At 33.7% G+C, this 23,074-nt stretch overlaps 3 protein-coding genes and 1 non-coding gene across 4 annotated transcripts; all 4 read left to right on the top strand.

The window, feature by feature from the left end:
* The first annotated feature begins 1,642 nt into the window (after positions 1-1,642).
* On the top strand, positions 1,643-5,278 carry LOC103831646 (protein DETOXIFICATION 37). The gene is made up of 7 exons (XM_009107543.3): positions 1,643-2,264; positions 2,450-3,081; positions 4,015-4,071; positions 4,154-4,392; positions 4,490-4,608; positions 4,715-4,801; positions 4,916-5,278. Exons 1-7 carry the CDS (start codon positions 1,959-1,961, stop codon positions 4,979-4,981), a joined length of 1,506 nt encoding a protein of 501 aa, XP_009105791.1. The 5' UTR covers positions 1,643-1,958; the 3' UTR covers positions 4,982-5,278.
* A 6,241-nt stretch (positions 5,279-11,519) lies between these two features.
* Positions 11,520-11,591, top strand: TRNAW-CCA. The gene has a single exon. It is a non-coding gene; the product is annotated as a tRNA-Trp (tRNA).
* On the top strand, positions 11,551-13,240 carry LOC103831638 (pentatricopeptide repeat-containing protein At1g61870, mitochondrial). Its single transcript, XM_009107531.3, has one exon. It carries the CDS (start codon positions 11,766-11,768, stop codon positions 12,990-12,992), a length of 1,227 nt encoding a protein of 408 aa, XP_009105779.1. The 5' UTR covers positions 11,551-11,765; the 3' UTR covers positions 12,993-13,240.
* A 314-nt stretch (positions 13,241-13,554) lies between these two features.
* LOC103831628 (probable serine/threonine-protein kinase PBL23) lies at positions 13,555-16,721 on the top strand. The gene is made up of 5 exons (XM_009107519.3): positions 13,555-13,923; positions 14,009-14,190; positions 14,265-14,454; positions 14,540-14,931; positions 15,023-16,721. Exons 1-5 carry the CDS (start codon positions 13,779-13,781, stop codon positions 15,293-15,295), a joined length of 1,182 nt encoding a protein of 393 aa, XP_009105767.1. The 5' UTR covers positions 13,555-13,778; the 3' UTR covers positions 15,296-16,721.
* Positions 16,722-23,074: the final 6,353 nt, after the last annotated feature.

Here is a 23,074-nt window from a genome sequence, read left to right as displayed (position 1 = left end):
TGATCAATAAAACAAACTCATTTAGGAGATACACTTTACAATCCATTGAATTATTTTGGATGAAATCGCATTAGAAACTGAATTTTATTTAAAATTTTATTTTTGCCAAACTACACATTTTATAAAACAAATATAAAATTTCAAAATGATACATTTTGAAAAACAGAGGGAGTATTAAATTTTAAACATTTTAATGATTTGAAGACATATTTAAGCAATTTTATGTCTAATGATAATAATCCAAATTTTGTTGATATAATATATATCAAATCTTGTTGATATATATATATATATACACACTAAATTCTGACTAAAAGAATCAGAGATTTTAACTTCAATTTATTTTTGTGTGTGCAAATATTGGTTTTTATTAACTTAAGGTTTAATACAAAGAGGTTAAAATCCTTTTTGCTAGACAATCTAAAATTCCAAGATGAAATGATAAAATAATTCACTAGACATTATTTGTAGAGTGAGTTGGCATGCAAGAAATTATGACATTACTTATTACTTATGGTTAAATATGACATGAACAATTACATTTAACGTTGATTTATATTTTTGGTAAAGTTTTAAGGATATTGTAATGACTCATATATTATCATTAAAGTAAATCTATTTAAATATGACATTAAATAATATAATAATAGAAATATACCAGTATTTTACTAACTTAAAAATATTTTTAATTCTATTTTTATAATTATATAATTTTATTAATAAAAAGCACTTCAAAAATTTCTATATATTTGTAAAATATATATTTTAATCATAATATCATTAGTTTTCTTTATATATTTTTATACATTTTATAAATACTGTTTAGTTTCACTATTTTATATCAAAAATCTTATTTTTTTAATTTATAAAAATTGATTTTAACATATTTTAACCAAAAGAAACAGATAAAATATCTATCTAAGACTTTAATTGTAAATATATACATATCTATTGTTTAATATAATTTAAAGTACAAAATTATTTATTGTATTTTGATTTTATGTTTAATTAAATAAAATTTATATTAAATTTTTGGTAAGAAATTAATAAAATATAAAATATTAACAAATTTTATTTGTAGATATAATTCATTTTCAATTTTTTAATTGTTGTACATGGTGGAAGAAAACATCTAGTACACTTTTTTATTGTGCTGTAATATTACTAATAATAAGTGAGAATTTCGATGTTTAAAAAAGTGAGAAGCATTCAGCAAATAGTCTATATTTTCATTTAGAATTCCTTTAAAAAGGGTATTAAGGAAATGGATTATTATTGGTTGAGGTTCTTTGGCTTATGGAAAGTAATGTCAAGTTAATTAATTTTAGAAGCTTGTAAATTAAAGGGATGATATAGAAATCTATTACGTTTTCAGAGTCAATGATTTTAGACTTTTTGGGTTAAAATCATGTATCATTCAATTACCATAAATTATAATATTAAACAAGTGCTATTTAATTATAATATTCGTTTGATGCCAAAAAAAGAAAAAAAAAACAAGTGCTATTCAATTTAAATGTTACTATATACACACATATTTTACTGATATTAAATAAATAATATAATTTATTATATGAAGTTATACTAAGTTCGCTATATACAACAGTATTTAACTATTTACAAAAAAAAAAACTAATACATTCGAAAAAGTGCAAAACAGATAAAACAGCCTTTCCTCGTTTCTTCGTTTCCTATTGTTTATACAAAAATTATTATACAAAAAAGAAAAGAGTCACAATCGCAGTCAAATAAAAGAATTAAAAATTATTATTTCCGTCAGCATACACGGCAAAATTCGCGTTATATAACTTCTACCAAAGTTGCAGAGATACACAGACACAAAGTCACAAACAAAGAAGAGAGAGAGAGAGAGAGAGAGAGAAACACCATCATCGTTCCCAGATTCCGATTTTTACTACTTGGATATACTTTCGATACTCTCGAAGATTCCGGTAAAAATGAACTCAGAATCGTTGGAAAATCTCCACCGTTCATTCATTGAATCGTCGAAATCGTTCATCGACTACCGACTCGAAACTGTGTTAACCGACCGAGAACTGCCGTATCTCCGCCGTATTTACCTGGCGTTGATGATAGAGATGAAGTTCCTCTTCTACCTCGCCGCTCCGGCTATCTTGGTCTACGTCATCAACAACGGGATGTCGATTCTCACTCGTATCTTCGCCGGGCACGTCGGTAGCACCGAACTCGCCGCCGCTTCCCTTGGTAACAGTGGATTCAATCTGTTCACCTACGGTCTTCTGGTACAACTCGGAATCTAAACCGATCTATTGCAATTTAAACCGAATCTAACCGATTTCTCAACCGATATATTATTGCAACTTAAACGAAACTAATCGATTTCTCTGAATCTAAACCAATTTCTCAACCGATCTATTGCAACTTAAACTGAAATCTAACCGGTTTTGTTGAATATCCGGTTATGTAGCTTGGTATGGGAAGTGCGGTGGAGACGTTATGTGGACAAGCGCACGGAGCTCATCGTTACGATATGCTCGGTGTTTACCTCCAGAGATCAACGGTGGTTCTGATCTTGACGTGTCTTCCGATGTCGCTTCTCTTCATCTTCTCCAAACCGCTTCTAAGCACACTGGGCGAGCCGGAGCAAGTCGCAACAATGGCTTCCGTCTTCGTCTACGGTATGCTCCCGGTGATATTCGCTTATGCAGTTAACTTCCCGATCCAGAAGTTCCTCCAAGCGCAGAGCATCGTCACGCCGAGCGCTTACATCTCAGCCGCGGCTCTCGTTATCCACCTTGTCCTCTCGTGGGTCGCTGTGTATCGCTTAGGGTTCGGTCTCTTGGCTTTGTCTCTGATTCATAGCTTCTCGTGGTGGATCATCGTCGCGGCCCAGATTGTTTACATTAAGATGAGCCCAAGATGTCGACGAAGTTGGGAAGGTTTTAGCTGGAAAGCTTTTGAAGGTCTTTGGGACTTTTTCCGGCTATCCGCAGCTTCCGCAGTGATGCTCTGCCTTGAGTCGTGGTACTCTCAGATTCTTGTTTTACTCGCCGGACTTCTCAAGAACCCGGAGATTGCTTTGGATTCTCTCGCTATATGGTAAGTACTTTCCTTTTTTATTTGTGCAACATGGTAAGTACTTTCAAAACTCTAATCTTAGTAAAAATAATTCTTATTTCTTACCTTTTTGAAACGTAGCAACAACCAACAACATAAATTGCAAACAAGAGAAAATTAATTGAAAATCTGCTTTTTTTTTGTCAACATTGAAAATCTGCTTTAAACTCATATCTTTATCATACTGTATTTGTTTTCATATTTATTATACATTAGTTATGAATCTTGAACATATATCAAATATTTTGCTGCATTAATGTTAGCCAAAAGTAATTATAGCAAAAAGTAATTTTTCATTCTATTTCTAAATAATAGTTTTTTTAGTTTTTATACATATAAAGAAAGCATATTTAGTTTTGATTATAGATGTGTTATTCTGTTATTCACTATTTTAATAACTTTAAATCAATAATAATATAATAAATTAAATTATTATCAGTTTCTTAAACTAGCATTATTAATGAATAAATTTTATAAACCTCAAAATTTATTTCTGAATATATTTTTTAACATACTTTTAGGGGTAGCATTTAGCAATACTAGTCAAGTGGATACTTTTAAAATTATTTCCAAGTTCACAAATTTACAATGAATCTAAACATAGGACAGATAATTTGTCGCATTAAGGTTAGAGTTAGACAGGTGTAATTATGTAACCCTTAAATTATTTTAAGTGCTCTATTATCTATTTTTCTATGGCAGAGTCGAAAAAGACAACACTCGTCGGCACGTCATTTTCTTATTCAGTAGAGACTAGAGAAATCTCTTTAAGCTTTTGTCTTTACTTTTGTCGTTTTCTAATGAGTTTCCAACTCTGTGTCGTTTCCACTTTCCAGTGAAGAAAGAAGCGGCATGCACTTGCTCAAACCAATCATAAATTTTACTCATCAATTTTTTTTTTCTTTTTTTTGGCAGTATGTCAATTTCTGCAGTCTCGTTCATGGTTTCCGTTGGATTCAACGCAGCTGCAAGGTTTGTAACAAATAATTAATTTCTAAAAATAAAAATTGTTTCATGTGGTTGCTAATAATAAAATGTTTTTTTTGTTGGTTAGTGTGAGAGTAAGCAATGAATTAGGAGCTGGAAACCCAAGGGCTGCTGCCTTCTCCACGGTAGTAACAACAAGTGTATCATTCTTATTAGCGGTTTTCGAAGCCGTCGTGGTCATGTCTTGGCGAAATGTCATCAGCTACGTGTTTACTGATAGTCCTATCGTGGCCGAGGCCGTTGCGGATTTATCTCCCTTTTTAGCTATCACTATTGTTCTCAATGGAATTCAGCCGGTTTTGTCAGGTAAAAAATCCCACAACTATATCAAATCAAGTCTTGCTTTCTATATATCACATTAATATAAAGATTCTACTAATTATTTTGATACAAATATGTTTAGGTGTGGCTGTTGGATGTGGCTGGCAAGCATTTGTGGCGTACGTTAACATTGGATGTTACTACGTGGTGGGAATACCTATTGGTTTTGTACTTGGTTTCACCTATGATATGGGAGCAAAGGTAAAATAAGTCAAAAATGCCTTTAACTTTATTGACATAGACGTACATATTAAATCATATGATAAATGGAAATAATAAATGATTATCTAACGATCGATTGGTGCAGGGTATATGGACAGGGATGATTGGGGGAACATTAATGCAAACCATAATCTTAGTGGTTGTTACCTTGAGAACTGATTGGGATAAAGAGGTAATTAAATAACATTTTATATGCTTTATGTGAAAAAAGTTTTAGGCAAAGATATTGAGTATGATTTAGGATTAGATATGGTACTAAAAAGCAATCTCTAAACAAAAAATTTAGGTGGAGAAAGCTTCGAGCCGATTGGACCAGTGGGAAGAGAGCCGTGAGCCGCTTCTGAAGCAATAAAAGAAGCAACAACAGTTTTTTTATAAAAGGTTTTGGGAATTTGAGGTCAAGTTGAAATCAAATTTTTTGTTTCCCTAAATCTGTGGCCGAGGATCATATTCCAATTGATATAACACTAATTTTCAATCGAAAATGAATGTTGTTTTATTGATTAATGAGTCGAATGTGTTTCGGCAAATCTGAACATTTTCTTGTTTGAAGGGGTTTTGCGAGTTTATGTAATTAACAAAGCAAAATCATATTCAGTATTTCAGTGCAAGTGAGTTTTTCTATTTAAAGAACGTGAGTTTTCTTTTACCAGTTTCGCTTTTGTTAGTTTTATGGCACGCATCTGCTAAATAAATGCATAACATATCACAAGAAAACCAGTCTTTACATTGGCTGTTTTTGAGAGCTTCTTTTTTTAAAAATCAGCAAGGATTCTGAAACTCTTAAAAAAAAAGAGATGGTTAGATGAGTTGTAGAGAATCAGATTCAAGGCAGGTACTAGAGCTGGGCAAATAAACCGAATCCAAAAATCTGAACCGAACCCGATCCGATAAAAATGAATCCGAACCGATTCGAACCCGACATAAATACTGAATGGATCCTGTTTTTTGGTATTTTGGGTTATGGGTATTATCCGAACCGAACCCGAACCTAAATGGATATCCGATAGAATCCGAAACATTTAAAATCACAAAAATAACTTCTACCAAATATGATCTTAATTCTTAATATGTATCCAAAATACTTTAAGATATTATTAAACTTCTAAAATAATTATCTGTTACATGAAGGTTGATGGTGGAATGTGGCGGTTGATGCCTGAAGTTTTTAGATTTTGGTTTTTTTTTATTAAATAATATTTCTCATGAGCACTTATTTTTTGTTTTATGATTTCATTTATATGGTTTTCTTTCTATCACTAACTATGTTTATCTTTCGCTTTATTTTGAATGATCACGTTTGATTTTTTTCTTATTTTTGAATCGATTTTTCTTATGTTTTGGCTTTTAAAATATGTACAAATCATGTATTTTAAATCCGAAGAACCGATTTCATTTATGTTTTAGTTACAAAATAGGTACAAATCAGGTATTTTTAAACCGAATAACCGATTGGGACCCGAACCCGAAAGTACAATGGGTTATACCGGTTCTTTGAAGATTTACTAATTCCGACCTGAACCTGATAGAACCCGAACCGGTCCCGAACCAAACTTTTATATAACCCGAATGGGGTTGATTTTGATAAACCCAAAAAACCGAAACCCGAATGGATAAAACCGAAATCCGATTGGGACCCCGAATGCCCATGCCTAGCAGGTACTATTAAAATTCCATTCAAGAGCCTGACATAGGGCCAAAGCCTGACAATCAATTTGACTTTTTTTTTTTTTTGAAACACAACAATCAATTTGAGTAAAACTGCTATTAACAAGAGTTAGGTGTTAGGACTTAGGACCAGCTGAAGATGGTCCAATCGTTTCTGACATTAAAAGGAAAAAAATAAGAAGAGATGGTCCTATCCCTTTACTAAATTTAATGAATCCAACTATCATTGCAATGCTTCTGATTTTCAAGCATTTCTTGTGTAATCATATTGATAATGATAACTTTTACCTACATCCAGTTATAACTATTTGGTGGTTGTTTGCCTAATCTAGAAAAAAATATTCTGTTACAAAAGATTTAGAAATACGAGTTAAGTGTACGAACCAAAAGTTAGAAAAGCTGTATTGGAAAAATGTTAGTATTAAAGAACGTGAGTTTTCTTTTACCAGTTACCTATTGTAGATAATATACCACTATCAATAGATTGTACCACTGAAACCAGCTCTGCACGATGTCCCAAAAACTCATGACAATTTTTTATGCGGGTGAAGTTAATCTTCGTGACTCATAATACCAGCTTTCATTTCCATATATAAAGACAAAAAAAAAATCTTTTGATAACATTTAGCCCCACACACTTTCGTATCATTTCCCTCTATGCAGACCCAACCAAAAACCATAAATAGGATTTGAAGCCTTTCATTAACAGAAGTATAATAAAAGAGCCTAACATAGGGCCAAAGCCTGATAATCAATTTGATTAAATCTGATATTAACAGGAGTTAGGTGTTAGGAGTATGACCAATTGAAAATGGTCGAGTCGTTACACAAAAAGGGGAAAAAGAAGAAAATAATCATATCCCTTAATTAAATTTAATGATTCCAAGTTCCAACCATCAAATCATGACGATGATTTATGTGCTTCTGATTTTAAATTATTTATTGTCTAATCATATTGATAATAATCTCTTTTACTAAGTTCGAAAATCAATACTAAATCAAACCTATCAATCATAACAGACTACAGAAAGTGGACCACTTATCAATAGATTGTACCATTGAAAACAGCTCTGTACAATATTTCTCAAACCACATGACACTTTTTGTATGCGGCTGAAATTAAATTAGTCCCCGTACAAAGACAAAAATAATATTCTGATAACATTTAGCCAGCCCACCACGGCACCACCCACCACACTGTATCATTTCCCTTAGACCATCTCGAATGTATTTTGCTATTTTCATCTCTAAAATAGAAGAACTCTATAATAAAGGTGAGATATGCTCCAATGTATTCCCCTAAAATAACAATTTCTAAAATATAGAGTAAAAAATAGAGGAATGCTATTTCTTCTTCTATAAATAGAGGAAAAAATAGAGATCTCTATTATAGAGAAATAAATAGAGGTGGGTTGGAGCAATTTCACTTTTAAATGCTATTATAAAGGTGAAAATAACAATGGGTTGAAGATGCTCTTAGGCATGTAACTAACGCTAGATTTGGATTATATTATAATACAAAGTTTTATTATATCAAAAAATATAATTTTTAACAGTTATATAATCTATGAATTAGTTTATTTGATATTTTATATGTATATTTTTACGTAAGTTTTTTTAGGCATGAGAATTATATCCGGATAAAAAAAAAAACCGAACCGATCCGGAAATATATGTTTAGTTCAGGTCCAGATAAGATAATCTATTGGGATTTTTTTTGGACCCGTATGTCTTTGTTTGAGTCCGGGTCCTACCTTAGACCCGATCATAAATATGTTGTGTTTATTTGGTATATTTGGATATTTTGAATATGTTTCCGGCATTATGAGTATTTTTTTAGGTTTTTGGTTTACGATTATAGTTTTTGATTTCAGGTAAATTTTCAAATTAAAATTTTTTTTGGGTATTCGGATAAAACTTTGGGTATTTTCAATTCAGTGTCAGATTTTGAATAAGATTTTGAATTTTTAGGTATTTGAATTTTTTGGGTATTTTGTTTGGAGTTTCAAGTACTTTTCGTGTTTCAGATATTTTTCATATTTTTTAGATATTTCGAATCTTTTTAGGATCCTAAATACCCGAACAGTTGTGGACCCATTACGTCCATATCGGGTTCAACAACCTTTTGATATAGATTTTTAACGTTATTGTACAAAAATATGGTTGATGAAATATTTTTTAGAAAACTCATTTTTAAATATGAAAATATCTATCAAATTATAAACGGTTGAAAGTTTAGTATATAATATGAGATTTTAGTAGGAAAATTTATATATGATATGATTACGTTATTATAAAAGAAAGAGGAAATTAAAATGTACACATATATGTCGTGTAACTTCTCTTGCTTTAAATTACATATTATATGATAAAAGTGATAATATAAAACATTAGTTTCAATGCTTTTATGATTAAAAGTCAAAATGGTAAACATAATAATAGTAATGATTAAGATTTAGGAGTGGTGTTTGAATAAATAAAGGAATTGAATAAATTATTGTTAGAGAAATATATGGTAATATATTGTTAGTCTAAGTTTAAGGTAAGACAAAAAAATAATGAGTTAAATAAAAGGGTCCAAACAACTTTGTTAGGTAGATTTTTTATGACTCCTCCCCTTTTAATAGTATTGATTGTTTCCCTTGAATTCATCATTGTATTGATCCGTGATTATATACATACAAGAAAGATATTCTAGGAGAATATACTGAGAACAATATCTACTGATATCTAAACTATATACAAAATACTTATCATCTTATACCCTCCTACAGTCAAAGCATTGACTCCGTTACGCCAAGACTAGATCGAAAATTTGTGAAAAGAGAAGATGGCAATCCTTTAGTGAAGATGTCGGCGTATTGAAGTGAAGAAGGTATATGAAGTACTCAGACTGTGCCCATGTGTACTTTTTCGCGAACAAAATGTATGTCGATCTCGATGTGTTTTGTTCGTTGGTGTTGAACCGGGTTGGTTGAGAGATACACAACACTCACATTATCACAGTAGACTATCGTTGCTTGCATGATAGGTTTTCCCATTTCAAGAAGCAAATTTCTTAGAGAACAAGACTCAACTACAGCATTGGCAACACCCTTATATTCGGCTTTTGCGCTTGAGCGCGACACCGTTGGTTGCCGTTTTGCAGACCAGGAAATAAAGTTATCCCCCTAAGAATAGACAGTACCCTAAAGTCGATCTTCTTTTTGATGGGCAACCCGCCCAATCAACATCCGTATAAGCAGTGAGCTTGATAGTTTGGCATTTTAGAAGCTGTAATCCCATTGTCTCCGTGCCTTGTAAGTAGCGGATCACACGTTTCAAGGCAAGGTAGTGGCTTTCTCTGGGATCATGCATGAATAAACAGACCTGTTGCACTGCGTAGGATATGTCGGGTCTGGTGAACGTGAGGTACTGCAGTGCTCCAGCAAGGCTTCAATACTCTGTAGGATCAGAGATAGGTTTGCCGTCATCTGCAGCAAGTTTGGACTTCATGTCGACCGGGGTTACGCAAGGCTTACATTCCGACATTCCTGCACGATGTATGATCTCGTCTGTATATTGAGACTAACTCAGAAGTATGCATTTCTCATTGTACTTGACTCAGACGCCGAGGAAGGACTGAATTCTGCCAAGGTCTGTCATAGGGAACTCGTGCTTGAGGACAGCAATGATCGTGTCCTTGGGAAGCTCCGTTGAGGCAGTGACGAGAATGTCGTCCACATAGAGAATTAGATACGCCATTTGACCATTTTTCCTGTAAACAAATAAGCTTGCATCCGATTTGCTTTGTATAAAACCATTGTTAGTAATGAACGTTACAAATCTTGCATTCCAAGCTCGTGGAGCCTGTTTTAAACCATAGATAACACTCTTAAGTTTACAAACATGATCTGGTCTTGTTTTGTCAACAAAGCCTGGAGGTTGAGTCATGAATACTGTCTCATCCAGTGTTCCATGCAAAAAGGCGTTTTTGACGTCGAGTTGATTGACTTGCCCGCCGGAATTGAGCGCAATATAGAGAACTGCTCGTATGGTGACTGGCTTTACCACGGGACTGAAAGTTTCCTCAAAATCTACGCCATGTTCTTGTGATTTGCCATTGGCAACCAGTCTAGATTTGTGGTTCTTGAACTCTCCTTCTGCATCAAATTTATGCTTGTACAACCACATAAAACTCACAATATTAATGTTAGGTGGTCGCGAGACCAAATCATAAGTCTCGCTTTTAACTATAGCATCGTACTCTACTTTCACTGATGGATTCCAATTAGGATCAGCAAGAGCTTTTTTATAGCTTGTAGGAAGAGGTGATTAATTTTGAGTATGAAGAGAGAAAATGTGTTTTCGTTTAGAAATACCATGTTTTGAACGAGTTGACATGGCGTGCCTAGGTACCTCTCCTGCTGCTTGAGCAGTTTGAGTTGGCGCCTCAGGATGAGGTTGAGTCGCAACTTGTGTGGTAGTAGTTGCAGGTGGTGACTCCAGAATGGCTTTGAAAATAGGAGAGGACTCGGTGTCGACATCTAAGAAGTCGTATTGACAGCCTTTTTTGCGAGTTGGACTTTCATACGGGAAACAAGTTTCATCAAACCTCACATAACATGACATGATGATCTTCTTAGTCTTTAAGTCAAAGCACCTATATCCTTTGTGATTTTGAGGATAGCCAAGAAAAATGCACTTAGATGAACGAGGAGAAAGCTTGAAAATGTTAGAATGATTGATATTTGGATAGTATAAGCAACCAAAATTTTTTAGGTGAGAATAAGAGACTGGTTTTTGAAAGAGTACTGAAAATGGTATTGCGTTTCCGATTGTTTTGGATGGTAAAATATCCAGAGTATGGACCGCTGTATGAAGAGCTCCGATACCATGCAAGTAATATTGTTTCCCTTGAATTCATTATTATATTGATACATGATTATAAAGTACATATAAGAGATATATTTTAGGAGAATATACTGAGAACAATATCTACTGATATCTAAACTATATACAAGATACTTATCATTTTATAAGGTAGACCAAACCGAATGGTCCAAAACTCATAAATAGGATTTAAAGACTTTCTTAAACAAAATGATATATTATATAGTTGCCCAAACGACCGAACAATCTTCGAATTTAAAATGTAATAGTAAAACTTGATGAAATTCTCATGAACATCTGAAAAAGATATTTTGCGACTTATAAACATATATGTGCAGCAATCTATCACCGGATCCGTGGCGCAATGGTAGCGCGTCTGACTCCAGATCAGAAGGTTGCGTGTTCGATTCACGTCGGGTTCAAAACCCCGGTTAAATAGGATCAAATTTTTTTGTTTCTTTTTAAAACTCATCTCAACCCTTAACGGCTGAGATTATCCAAATTTTCTAAATCTCCCAAAACCCTAAACTCTTTTCTTTTCCATTTCGCCGTCTCCTTCTCCATTTCGCCGTGCAACATCAAAAACCCTAGAATCAATGGCGCTACTCACTCGGATCCGCTCCTCGGCCTCTCTCCTCCGCCACCTCAACCCCTCCCCTCAAATCCGCTCTCTCTCCTCCGCCTCATCGATCCTCTCACCCGATTCCAAAACCCCACTCACCAGCAAACAAAAGAGCAAAACCGCTCTCTCTCTCCTCAAAACCGAGAAAGATCCAGACCGCATCCTCGAGATCTGCCGCGCCGCTTCCCTCACTCCCGATTGCCACATCGATCGCCTCGCTTTCTCCGCCGCGGTCCAAAACCTGACGGAGAACAAACACTTCTCCGCCGTGACGAATCTCCTCGACGGATTGCTCGAGAATCGCCCCGATCTCAAAACGGAGCGTTTCGCCGCTCACGCGATCGTTCTCTACGCTCAGGCCAACATGCTTGACCACTCTCTACGCGTCTTCAGCGATCTCGAGAAGCTGGAGATCCAACGCACGGTGAAGTCTCTAAACGCTCTGCTCTTTGCTTGCTTGGTAGCTAAAGATTACAAGGAAGCCAAACGTGTTTACATTGAGATCCCTAAGATGTACAAAATCGAACCCGATCTCGAAACTTACGACCGTATGATCAAAGTGTTCTGTGAGTCCGGCTCCTCGAGCTCCTCTTACTCCATCGTTGCGGAGATGGAGAGGAAAGGGATCAAGCCCACGAGTTCCACCTTTGGTTTAATGATTGCTGGGTTCTACAGAGAGGATAAGAAGGAAGATGTAGGGAAAGTGTTGGCGATGATGAAAGAGCGCGGCGTTAGCATCGGTGTTTCCACTCATAACATTCGGATCCAGAGTTTGTGTAAGAGGAAGAGATCTGGAGAAGCAAAGGCTTTGCTTGATGGGATGTTGTCTTCAGGGATGAAGCCGAACGCTGTCACGTATGGTCATTTGATTCATGGGTTTTGTAACGAAGGTGAGTTTGACGAGGCCAAGAAGCTGTTTAAGGCTATGGTGAACAGAGGGTGTAAGCCTGATAGTGAGTGTTACTTCACTTTGGTGTATTACTTGTGTAAAGGTGGAGACTTTGAGGCGGCTTTGAGTCTTTGTAAGGAGAGTATGGAGAAGAATTGGGTTCCGAGTTTCGGTATCATGAAGTCGCTTGTTAACGGACTAGCGAAGGATTCGAAAGTGGAAGAAGCAAAAGAGCTTATTGCGCAAGTTAAAGAGAAGTTCACTAGAAACGTCGAGTTGTGGAATGAAGTTGAAGCAGCATTGCCTCAGTGAATGAAAGATTAGATAAGGCCTTTACCGATTCCCAGATCGGTACTTTCAAATTTACATTCTATTTCTCTCTTTACAGGTGTCTGAATATCTTTACTTGTCAGCATGAAATAAGAGATAAGTGTTATCTTTTGAGCATTGATCTTGGCAGCTATAGACAACTCTGTTTTATTCTGGCTCATGCTTGTTTTTTTCAGACAGAATCATGAAATTGGTCATAGGTTTCTCTATTAGTTTTGGTTTTTGGATCAGAGATTGATCTTATCTGTATGATTGGTCAAAGCATTGAAACGGTTTTAGCCTGTCAACACTCAATCGTATGCCACATATGTGTTTATATTATATAGTATGATGACCATATATATAATTAGAAGTTTCTTCTTACATGCGTACCACGAACTATGTTGTTGAGTAAGAATTTGATTTGAGGTTCGTTAGAAAGCAGACGCGTTGCCTTATTCCAAATAAATGAACAGAGAAGACAACCCTAAAAATAAATCATTTTTATCCAAATTTGAGAGAATCCAAACATGGCAACATTCATATATAACAAGAGACATCAAGACTTTGTGATCCTCCCTCAAATTCTCTTGCCATGCACCATCATTTTCCTGGGAAAGGTCTGATCTTTCTTTCAGATTCATTTCACCCAGGCAGGGTTTGGATCTGAAAGGATCGTTTGAAGAGACAGGATCAATCTTTCCTTGGGGATTTCATTGAAAGGGTTTGTTTGTTTTGTCTGAGAATCAAGAAAACAAAAGAAAAGATCAAGATATAAAAGAGAAGAGGATGATGAAGCTTTGTCCTTGTTTCAGCAATCCACAACAACTCGGAGATAACTCGCCTAGAGATTCATTTGATGAAGGTCTTACAGGTTATAGAGGCCATAGTAGCAAGCTTTTTGCTCTCTTCACCTTTCGCTCACGTGGAAAAGGTGACTTAGTCTTCCTACAAATTAACCTTCTCAAATATTTGATCATCATTTTGGTTTATGAAAATGTTTTACGGAATGAATGCAGGAAGCTCTAGGCAGAAGTACATAACGGAGGAGATAAAGAAATATGGTAACGTGAAATCAAGTGGCAAAATCTTCAAGTTCAAGGAACTAATAGCTGCAACAGACAATTTCAGCATGGAATGTATGATTGGTGAAGGCGGGTTTGGAAGAGTCTACAAAGGCTTTCTCACCAGCCTCAACCAGGTTCCTTTTTCAATCTCTCTTCATCTTATATGCGTGTTGCACACGGAATTGGTGAACAAGGTGTCTTTGATTAGGTGGTGGCTGTAAAGAGGCTTGATCGAAATGGGTTGCAAGGAACAAGAGAGTTCTTTGCAGAAGTAATGGTATTGAGTCTTGCTCAACATCAAAACCTTGTCAATCTCATTGGCTATTGTGTTGAAGACGACCAACGAGTCCTCGTTTATGAATTCATGCCTAATGGATCTTTGGAAGATCATTTATTCGGTAAACAAAGTGTCACCCTTTTTCATGTTACATCATCATTGATGGTTCTACATTGTTGTTTAAAGTTTTTTTTGCGTTATATTAGACTTACCGGAAGGGGCACCAAGTCTAGACTGGTTCACGAGAATGAAGATAGTGCACGGTGCAGCTAAAGGGCTCGAGTACTTGCATGACTACGCAGATCCTCCTGTGATCTACCGCGATTTCAAAGCTTCAAACATATTGCTGCAATCGGATTTCAACTCGAAGCTATCGGATTTCGGACTAGCTAGGCTTGGACCAACTGAAGGCAAAGATCATGTGTCCACTAGAGTCATGGGAACATACGGATACTGTGCTCCTGAATATGCGATGACCGGTCAACTCACTGCTAAATCTGATGTCTATAGTTTTGGCGTTGTCCTCCTTGAGGTCATATCCGGGAGACGAACTATTGATGGGGATAGACCAACCGAAGAACAAAACTTGATCTCCTGGGTACCAACTTATATTCTTGTTAAACACGTTTTATTGTTACTTGGCAAGGGAGAAACTAAATGAAGTTTTTTTTGTTGGGTTTCATTTGCAGGCGGAGCCATTGTTGAAAGATAGGAGAATGTTTACAAGGATTGTGGATCCGAATCTAAAAGGGAACTACCCATTAAAAGGATTGCATCAGGCTCTAGCGATAGCAACAATGTGTCTGCAAGAAGAAGCAGAGACTAGGCCATTCATGGGAGATGTGGTCACAGCACTTGAGTTCTTGGCTAAGCCGATAGAGGTTGTTGATGATACTAATAATACTGACACTACTACTCCTGCTCCTGTTTCTGAAGCTCAGAAATCAGCATCTGATTCCTGACAAGACCTATTCAATCTTTTCTAATCATTTCCTTTTCTTTTTGTTTTCTTTTAACGTAAATCCCAAGAAAATAATTAGGGCTAGAGTTTGATGGAATTGGATGCAAACAAAACAACTATTTGTAATGTGGTGTAATATGGCATTGAGGGAGATCGCATAATGTGGTTCACCTTATTAATCTCATACTATTTTTTTTTTGGGTTTAGTCTGAGCAATCATGATTTCTTTTTCACCTTGAAAACTATTCTTACTAAAAAATATATTTAATGTTCTAAAGATCGATCTGCTACACATTTATGTAAACAACATTCAAAGTCAAAACAATTTTTTTTAAAAAGTTGATTTAAAAAATCTAAATCATCTTAATATCTTCAAATTGGTCTAAGTTGATTTAATTTGGTCTGAATCCGTTAAATCAAAGTGAATTATAGCTAAGCTTAAATATTATCTTCACCATTTTTTTGTTGAAACACCATTAATTAACTATAATCAAGTGATGACTTTTTTCTCTCCAAAATTATTTTATTTTTTAGTATAAGGGTCTGACTGGTTTAAACGCAGCAGTTGCGAGTGCGAAAGTTTACGGAAGCGAATGATTGTGGTTTCAAGCGTTATTAAGTATTTTGTATGACTGGCACAATGTTTAAAAATTGTTGCGTTTGCAGGTCATTTTTGACTGGTTTACCTACACAAAAAAATAATTAGTGAATTTTAATAGACAAAAAATTAATTAGAAAAATGATAATTTTAAAACTCAATAATAAATATAAAAACTATATTTATAAATCATATTATTATAATAAATATGAAAATATATATTTAAAAATATATTTATTTAACTTTTTATATACATATATATTAGTATTTATATCATCTCAATATTTAAAACTTATTTAAAATTATTTATTTTATATTTATATAATTTTTGCAAAAAAGAAGGAAAATTTTATCCTCCCGCAATCGTCCGCAACTGCAAACGATAGCTGAAATCAGCTTTTGATTTTCAAAGGTTTGGAGCGGTGTAAAGCGGTTTATAGCATTTTTGTGATTGTTGTAAAACGCCAACAACGGCTACCGACCGCAAAAGCTGCATATGCGGGTGGTAGTGGAAAAACTAATCAGACCACAAGTTTGTCTGAGTTTTTTTTTGTATAATAACTTTATATTTCATCAAGGTAGTTATAAATGACCACAAGAAACTAAAATATAATATATATATATAAAATATATAAGAAACAAAGAAAAAGTTATTAACATCTAAGCTCCGATTAATCTGCCTAAACACTAGAACTTTAAAAAACATTTAGTTATAGCCAAATGATTTCTTGACATTTCAAAATATCAATTAATATCACTATTTACTAAAAAAAAAAACAACGGGCAAGAAATAAAATGATTTCAGGGACACCAATATAACCTATGATAATGAATCAACAACCAAAATTGCACAAGATGATTGTGCTTCTTCCTCTCTCAAAAGATTTTTTTACTATTATCTTTTTGTGTATATTCATTATTTATGTTAAAAGTAATTTTAAGTAGGATTTTTCGTGATGTTATGGAAACATGAAGCAAGAAGTAAAAACAAGAGTCAATGAGCAAATATCATTTATTACTGATTAAGCCAGAATTACAACGTATTGGTTAAAAAACCCTAATAATAGCCGCGTAATTCTATAGTCGAAATTTGAATTGCTGATTCCCTATTCGAAGGTTTAAGTACCCCCTTTATCGGTTATATTAGTAGAGAATTAGGTTAGATACTTCCATATACTGAAATATGGAAAGATCTCCCATTATTAAAAGTTTTTATTTTATCTGAAGACATAAAAAAATCTAGACTGGGAGCCGAAAATCGTCCTTGACAAAAGAAAAATGTCGGCATCATGCTTTAAACAAGAAATATTTTCTGGATTATTTATCACTAATAAGTTATATTCGAAGAAAATATTACAATTTTATATTGGTATCTATTAATCTAATTTAAAATAAAAAATAAGCGAGAGGAAAAAGGCATAAAGAAAATTTGAAGGGAGCTCAAAATTACAATAAAACTTTTCCAAAAAGATATTTATACTGAGTGCCGTTCGAGGGTTTACTGAGACCTAAGAAACGTTTAAAAATTGGGGTCCCTTGACATTATTAATATTTTTGAAATAATATAAAACAGCGTAAACAAAATTAGAATTTAAAAATGTTATCAAAAGAAAATAAAAGTATCATTATATAAGAAAGAGAGATGGTGTAAACGAAGGAAGATGTGACAATGAACAACAACACAATCGCTGAAAGTCGAAGATCATTTGAAAAAAGATACTTAGATGAAAAACTGATGTAGATGTTGCTTGGGATAATTAATTCAAGAAGATGAGAACCAACAAAGCTAGTGATCAGCCACCAATTAGGGCAAAGTATTATTTTTTAGAGCATGATGTCAGTATTCTCCGGACCAAAGTCTCAGAGCATGAACATCCCAAGTTTCTTAAAGAGGTTTTTGACAAAATATGGACTCCACTGATGCGTGGGTCCCACAAATTTTTTTTAAAACCAATCCTCAAAATCACCAAATTTTTGCACTGTTTGCAGGCCCTACCGACATGTAGCGGCCCACGATTATTTTTTTTTTTATTTTTTTTTTAGAAAAAAATAAAAATTCTTAAGGACCCCTTACCGATAATCATGGTCTCATATACTCTTAATAGAGAAACTTTTGATCTTTTTATTTCTACTATTTACATACTCTCGTACTCTTGATTTATTGTTTTCTCTCCCAAATCAAATTTTGAATTTATAAATTTTAGATCTGAATAATCAGTGTACAGTTTGGCCAAGTTCTAACCTTTTACAAAATTCTATAGTTTTACAAAGTTCTACTCTTTTATCAAAGTACTACAGTTTTCCAAGCTTTACATTTTATCAAGTTTTAAAATTTACTGAGTTGTACTCAAATGATTCTCGACTTGGCAAAACTATGTACTAGCTATACCAAATTGTACTATTGTCAAGGCACAGCTTGGTAAAATTAGGACAAAGTTTAGACAAGTTTTACAGTTTTACAAAATTGTACTTAAATGATTGTACAACTTGGTAAAACTAATATGTATATTAGTGTCATTTTCATAATATAGTATTTTAAATACTTTGTTTTAGTAAAATAGGTTTGAAACCGATTATATCTTGTAAGATTTTGACATATGAAGTACATGGAGAAAACTAAAGATTTTTTCCACATTTAAAATATTAGCGATAATCATTATAATGTCACATTAGTAATACCAAGACAAACATATTTTAAATCTAAGGTAAATAACTGATAATGACTAATCACTCAAACCAAATATCGAAGTAGTATAAAGAGTATCAATCAAATCCTAAATCATTTGTTCAAAAATGCGAATACAAATCAAATGCTTGATCTAAGTGCAATCAGTGTAGTGAAGTGATATGAACAAAATAACAAGAGAATGACAAGATAAATAACTGAAATTTTAATTAATAAGGGAAAATAAAACTCATGAGTATAGACATTTGACTTCAAGTGATTAAGATTCAATCAAGGTGGACAAGTTTTCAATCAAAAGGTTTCCTTAAGCCTATATCACAATTTTTTTTTGAAACAATATCGCAATTATAAACAAGTTCTTTCCCAAGATAAGAGTTCATTTGTAATCAATCATCAAACATCAATTTTCATTGGTTTAATTCAATCAAGAAATCATTATGAACAAATCTAATAACTATCTAAACATCCTAACATCAATTCCCAACAGTTAAGAGAGGAAAAGCAAAGTTGAGTTGTTCAAACATTTTATCAAACACTTTTTTCGGGTGTGAAATGTCTTAGGATCTAAATTAGAGAGATCGAGAATAATTTAGCATTAATCACACTCAAAACATATAGATCTAACACTAAACACAATAGATCTTACTCAATCACTCTAATTACCCTAACATGAGTCCAACAAGAGTCTACTCACTAATCTTCATGATTAACCTTAAATCCTTGATAGATTCAAGAGAAACCATGTTAAGAAGATGAAATAAACTCAGATTTACTCAATAACAAGGTAAGATTACTAAAGATTTAAGCTTTCACCAAAGTAGCAATGTATTTTGAGAGAAAACAAGATAAAACCTAAATTAGGACTAAAATATATTTATAAAAGTCTAAAAATGAACCGGGTCAAACTAACAAACGTGAGTTGACCACTAAAACTTGAGTCTTTTCGTTTGTAGTGACTTGGTCATCCCGCTACAAGTAGGTCGCTAGGACAATTAGGTCGGTATGATACTTAAGTCGCTAGGACACTTCGGTCGCTAGAAAACATAGTCGTGTGGGGATTCTTGGGAACCCTAGCGACCTCACATGGTCGCTATGAATGTCGCTAGGTCTTCACGTTTTTTTGTCCTAGCTATAGCGGCCAAGTCAAGTCGCTATGACCATGTCTAGAGATGTCAAATGGGCGGGCTATAAATGGGTGGCCCGTGTCTAAATCGATATGGTCCAAAATGGACAGACCCAGATTAAACCATAATTAAAATTTGTCCAGATGGGTGAACCCAATTATATCCATGGACAACATTGGGCTTAACCACTTGGACAATGGGAGGCCCAGTAAACTTAAATGTCTAGGGTTTGAAAAATGGGGGAAAAACACAAATCACCTTTTTTTTTCTCTCCGTCTCACTCTTGCGATTTTTCTTCGTGTTTGATTCTTCCTCTTCGAATCCTCGTCTTCGATTTTTCCTCTTCGAATCCTCGTCTTCGATTTTTCCTTTTCGTGTTCAATTCTTCTTCCTCGTCTTCGTTCTTCTTCAATTCTCTTTCGACTCTTCACCAACTTCTGATTTCATCATCTCTTAAGATTTGATTTTTCGTGATTTGTGTTATGGGTTTTCACTATTAGCTACTGATTCGTATCATCTACTAATATTGTGTTATGGGTTATGTGTTAAATGGATCGGTGATTTGTATTCATAACGAAGCTGGTGGCGAGTCTGGCGACTGTTTCTGTTTCTGCAAGTCAGACGAAATTACGAATCTTTTAAACTTATCTTGTGTATTTTTATAACTTTGAAACATGAAGTTTAAAACATAAAGTTTAAGTATATGAAATCTTTAAAATTGAAAATTTAATAATCTTTAAATCTTTAAAACTGAAATTATGTTGTTTACATTAAGTGGGCGTATGGGCCGTCCATGGATAATCTAACAAATCATGGTCTTATTTGGTTATGGTCTCATTTGGACATGGTTCTATTTGGGCTTCGCCCAAAAATGTCCATAAAAAAAATGAAACCCATTCGGACACACCCAAACCCGCCCAACCCGCCTATTTGACATCTCTAACCATGTCGCTTGGACACTTAGCCATTTCAGCCATTTTTTGCAGTCTTCTTGTAACTACCTTGCCTAGTCGCTACAAATGTCGCTAGGTGCACCCGCAAAACGTCCTAGCGACTCCTTATGGTCGCTACGTTGAGGTCACCAAGACACTTCAGCTGAGAAAAAGGTCTGCATTTTAATCTTTACTCTTTTTACTTCAAAACCCCTCAAATGTCTTCAAAATAACTAACAAGGATTCCCAACACATGATATGGACATATGTAATGCAATGCCGCCTAAATATGCCTAAATTATAGTCTAGATGATCATTATATACACAAAATAAATGATTAAAACCATGAAATGCACAAGATATCAATAACTTGTCGTTCCCCGTACTCACACTAGCAATGCAAATTTCTAATACCCTTTACAATGGCAAAATAACAGTTCTCATAATTTAGATAGATTTTCTCCATTAATTGTCTTTGTCAGATTTGTCTAGTGTCAGCTTCCGTGAATCCACAATGAAAAAAATTGAATTGCAAAACGACACAAACCTTAATCAATTGGAACCCAAAACACCAAAAACTCAAATTTAAGAAAATTACGACTGACTAAAGAGACGAGAAACATGTGTAAAATACAGTCTTATGAGATGAGTCCTGGGATATTTGGACGTACTCTAACTTTTGACGTGTGACTAAGGGATTTTCAATTTTTGGTTCAGTTTTGGTTTGCTCTTTTTTTGTTTACAGTTATTTTAGCTATATATGATATATGAATTATTCGTGTATTTTTGAAATTCGATTCCATTTGATTTAATTATGGTAAAATATAGGGAAACGGCTAATACTCTGAAAACATCTGGGTCCAATTACGATCTTGTTTGATTATGGTTTACTTCGGGGTTTAAGGTAATTTTGATATTCTGGACAAAAACATCAAATAATTTGATTATTCAGATAAAATATTGGGTAATTTGGATTATCTGGATAAAATATCAAATAAGTTGGATTTTTCATAATAAAATATTAGGTAAAAAGAATAATTTAATATAATTTAGCTAAAGACATCCAACTATTTTGTTTTTTAGGCATGACAATTTTTTTTTGATAATATTAGATATCTATAAACACAAGGTTTTTGGTTTACAAATTCTATTTTTACAAAATTTTCTATGTTAAAACTAAATATAACTAGGGAAATTAGGCTGTATAACCTTCAAACAAATTATAATTCATTGTATGACAACAAGACCTAGTTTGCAAATATGTATTGTGTCTTTTGTATAATAATACCATTATACCCTTGTATACAACCGGTGAAACCTGCACAAAGAAAACAAACTTTAATTAATAATTTGTAACTGTAAAAAGTAAAACGTGATCTTTCATTACTCACACATCTTTTTGAATTGAATTTCTTCTCACGAAAATAACAATCAGTTGTTTTAAAGAAGAGACAACGACGAAGTCATAGACAGTGAGCACACACAACAATTCTTTCATTTCTTTTCCTTTTCTTCTTAAATCAATTGATTCTCACAATCATGATTTTGTTTCATACTCTGTTTTTGTTTCTGTTTTTGTTTTAGAGATCCAGTGGTGAAGAACATACAACGATGAAAGCGTAGACGGTGAGCACACACAACAACTCTTTCATTTTTTTTTCCCTTTTTTTTCCTTAAATCAATTGATTCTCACAATCATGCTTTTGTTTCCATACTCTGTTTTTGTTTCTGTTTTTGTTTTATAGATCCAGTGGTGAAGAACAACGACGCGAGTCGGTAAAAGCATTGTCGTGTTGGGAAAAAGAGAGGAGATGAAGACGATCTCTATATGGTGGTGAAGAATAATGATGGTGAACGAAATGAATGTGTATCAGCCTGTCTAAAAAAAGAATTGAACAAGATGAACTCGCCGTCTATACTATATTCGGTGAAATGAATAATATAGTATTTATTCTTAAGTATAGCTACCTATGTACGATTACCATTCTATTTGAGAAATTATTTCTATACTACTCCTTAAAAATGTAATAATATGTCATGTTTTTAAATTTGATAAGTGTCTTCTTTGTCATTTTGTGTGATTGATTGTAATATGAAATTTATTTTTTGAGTGTTGGACAAATTTGATTATTTGGAACATTCGTTTACTATACTACTTAGACTATATGGAATATAAGATATGCAACATGCTAACCAACTAAGTGTGCTTTCAAGTGTTTGATATTGGAAAACAATTTATAGATTGTATTTGGGTTTATAGGTTCCTGCCTAGGGTTTAAATTTACTAAATTAAACCACATTATATACATTCTATTTGGATTTATACTTCCTTGATTAGGGTTTAGCTTTATCTATTTATTTAGGTTTAAGGTTTAGTAATTAGGATTTAAAGTTTAGTATTTAGTAGTTGGTAGTTGGGGTTGGGGTCAACAATTGTTGG

Source organism: Brassica rapa, chromosome A01 (genome assembly GCF_000309985.2).
Source record: "Brassica rapa cultivar Chiifu-401-42 chromosome A01, CAAS_Brap_v3.01, whole genome shotgun sequence".
Lineage (NCBI taxonomy): Eukaryota > Viridiplantae > Streptophyta > Magnoliopsida > Brassicales > Brassicaceae > Brassica > Brassica rapa.
The sequence above is the reverse complement of the archived record's forward strand: the minus strand, read 5'-3'. Positions and strand labels throughout refer to the sequence as shown.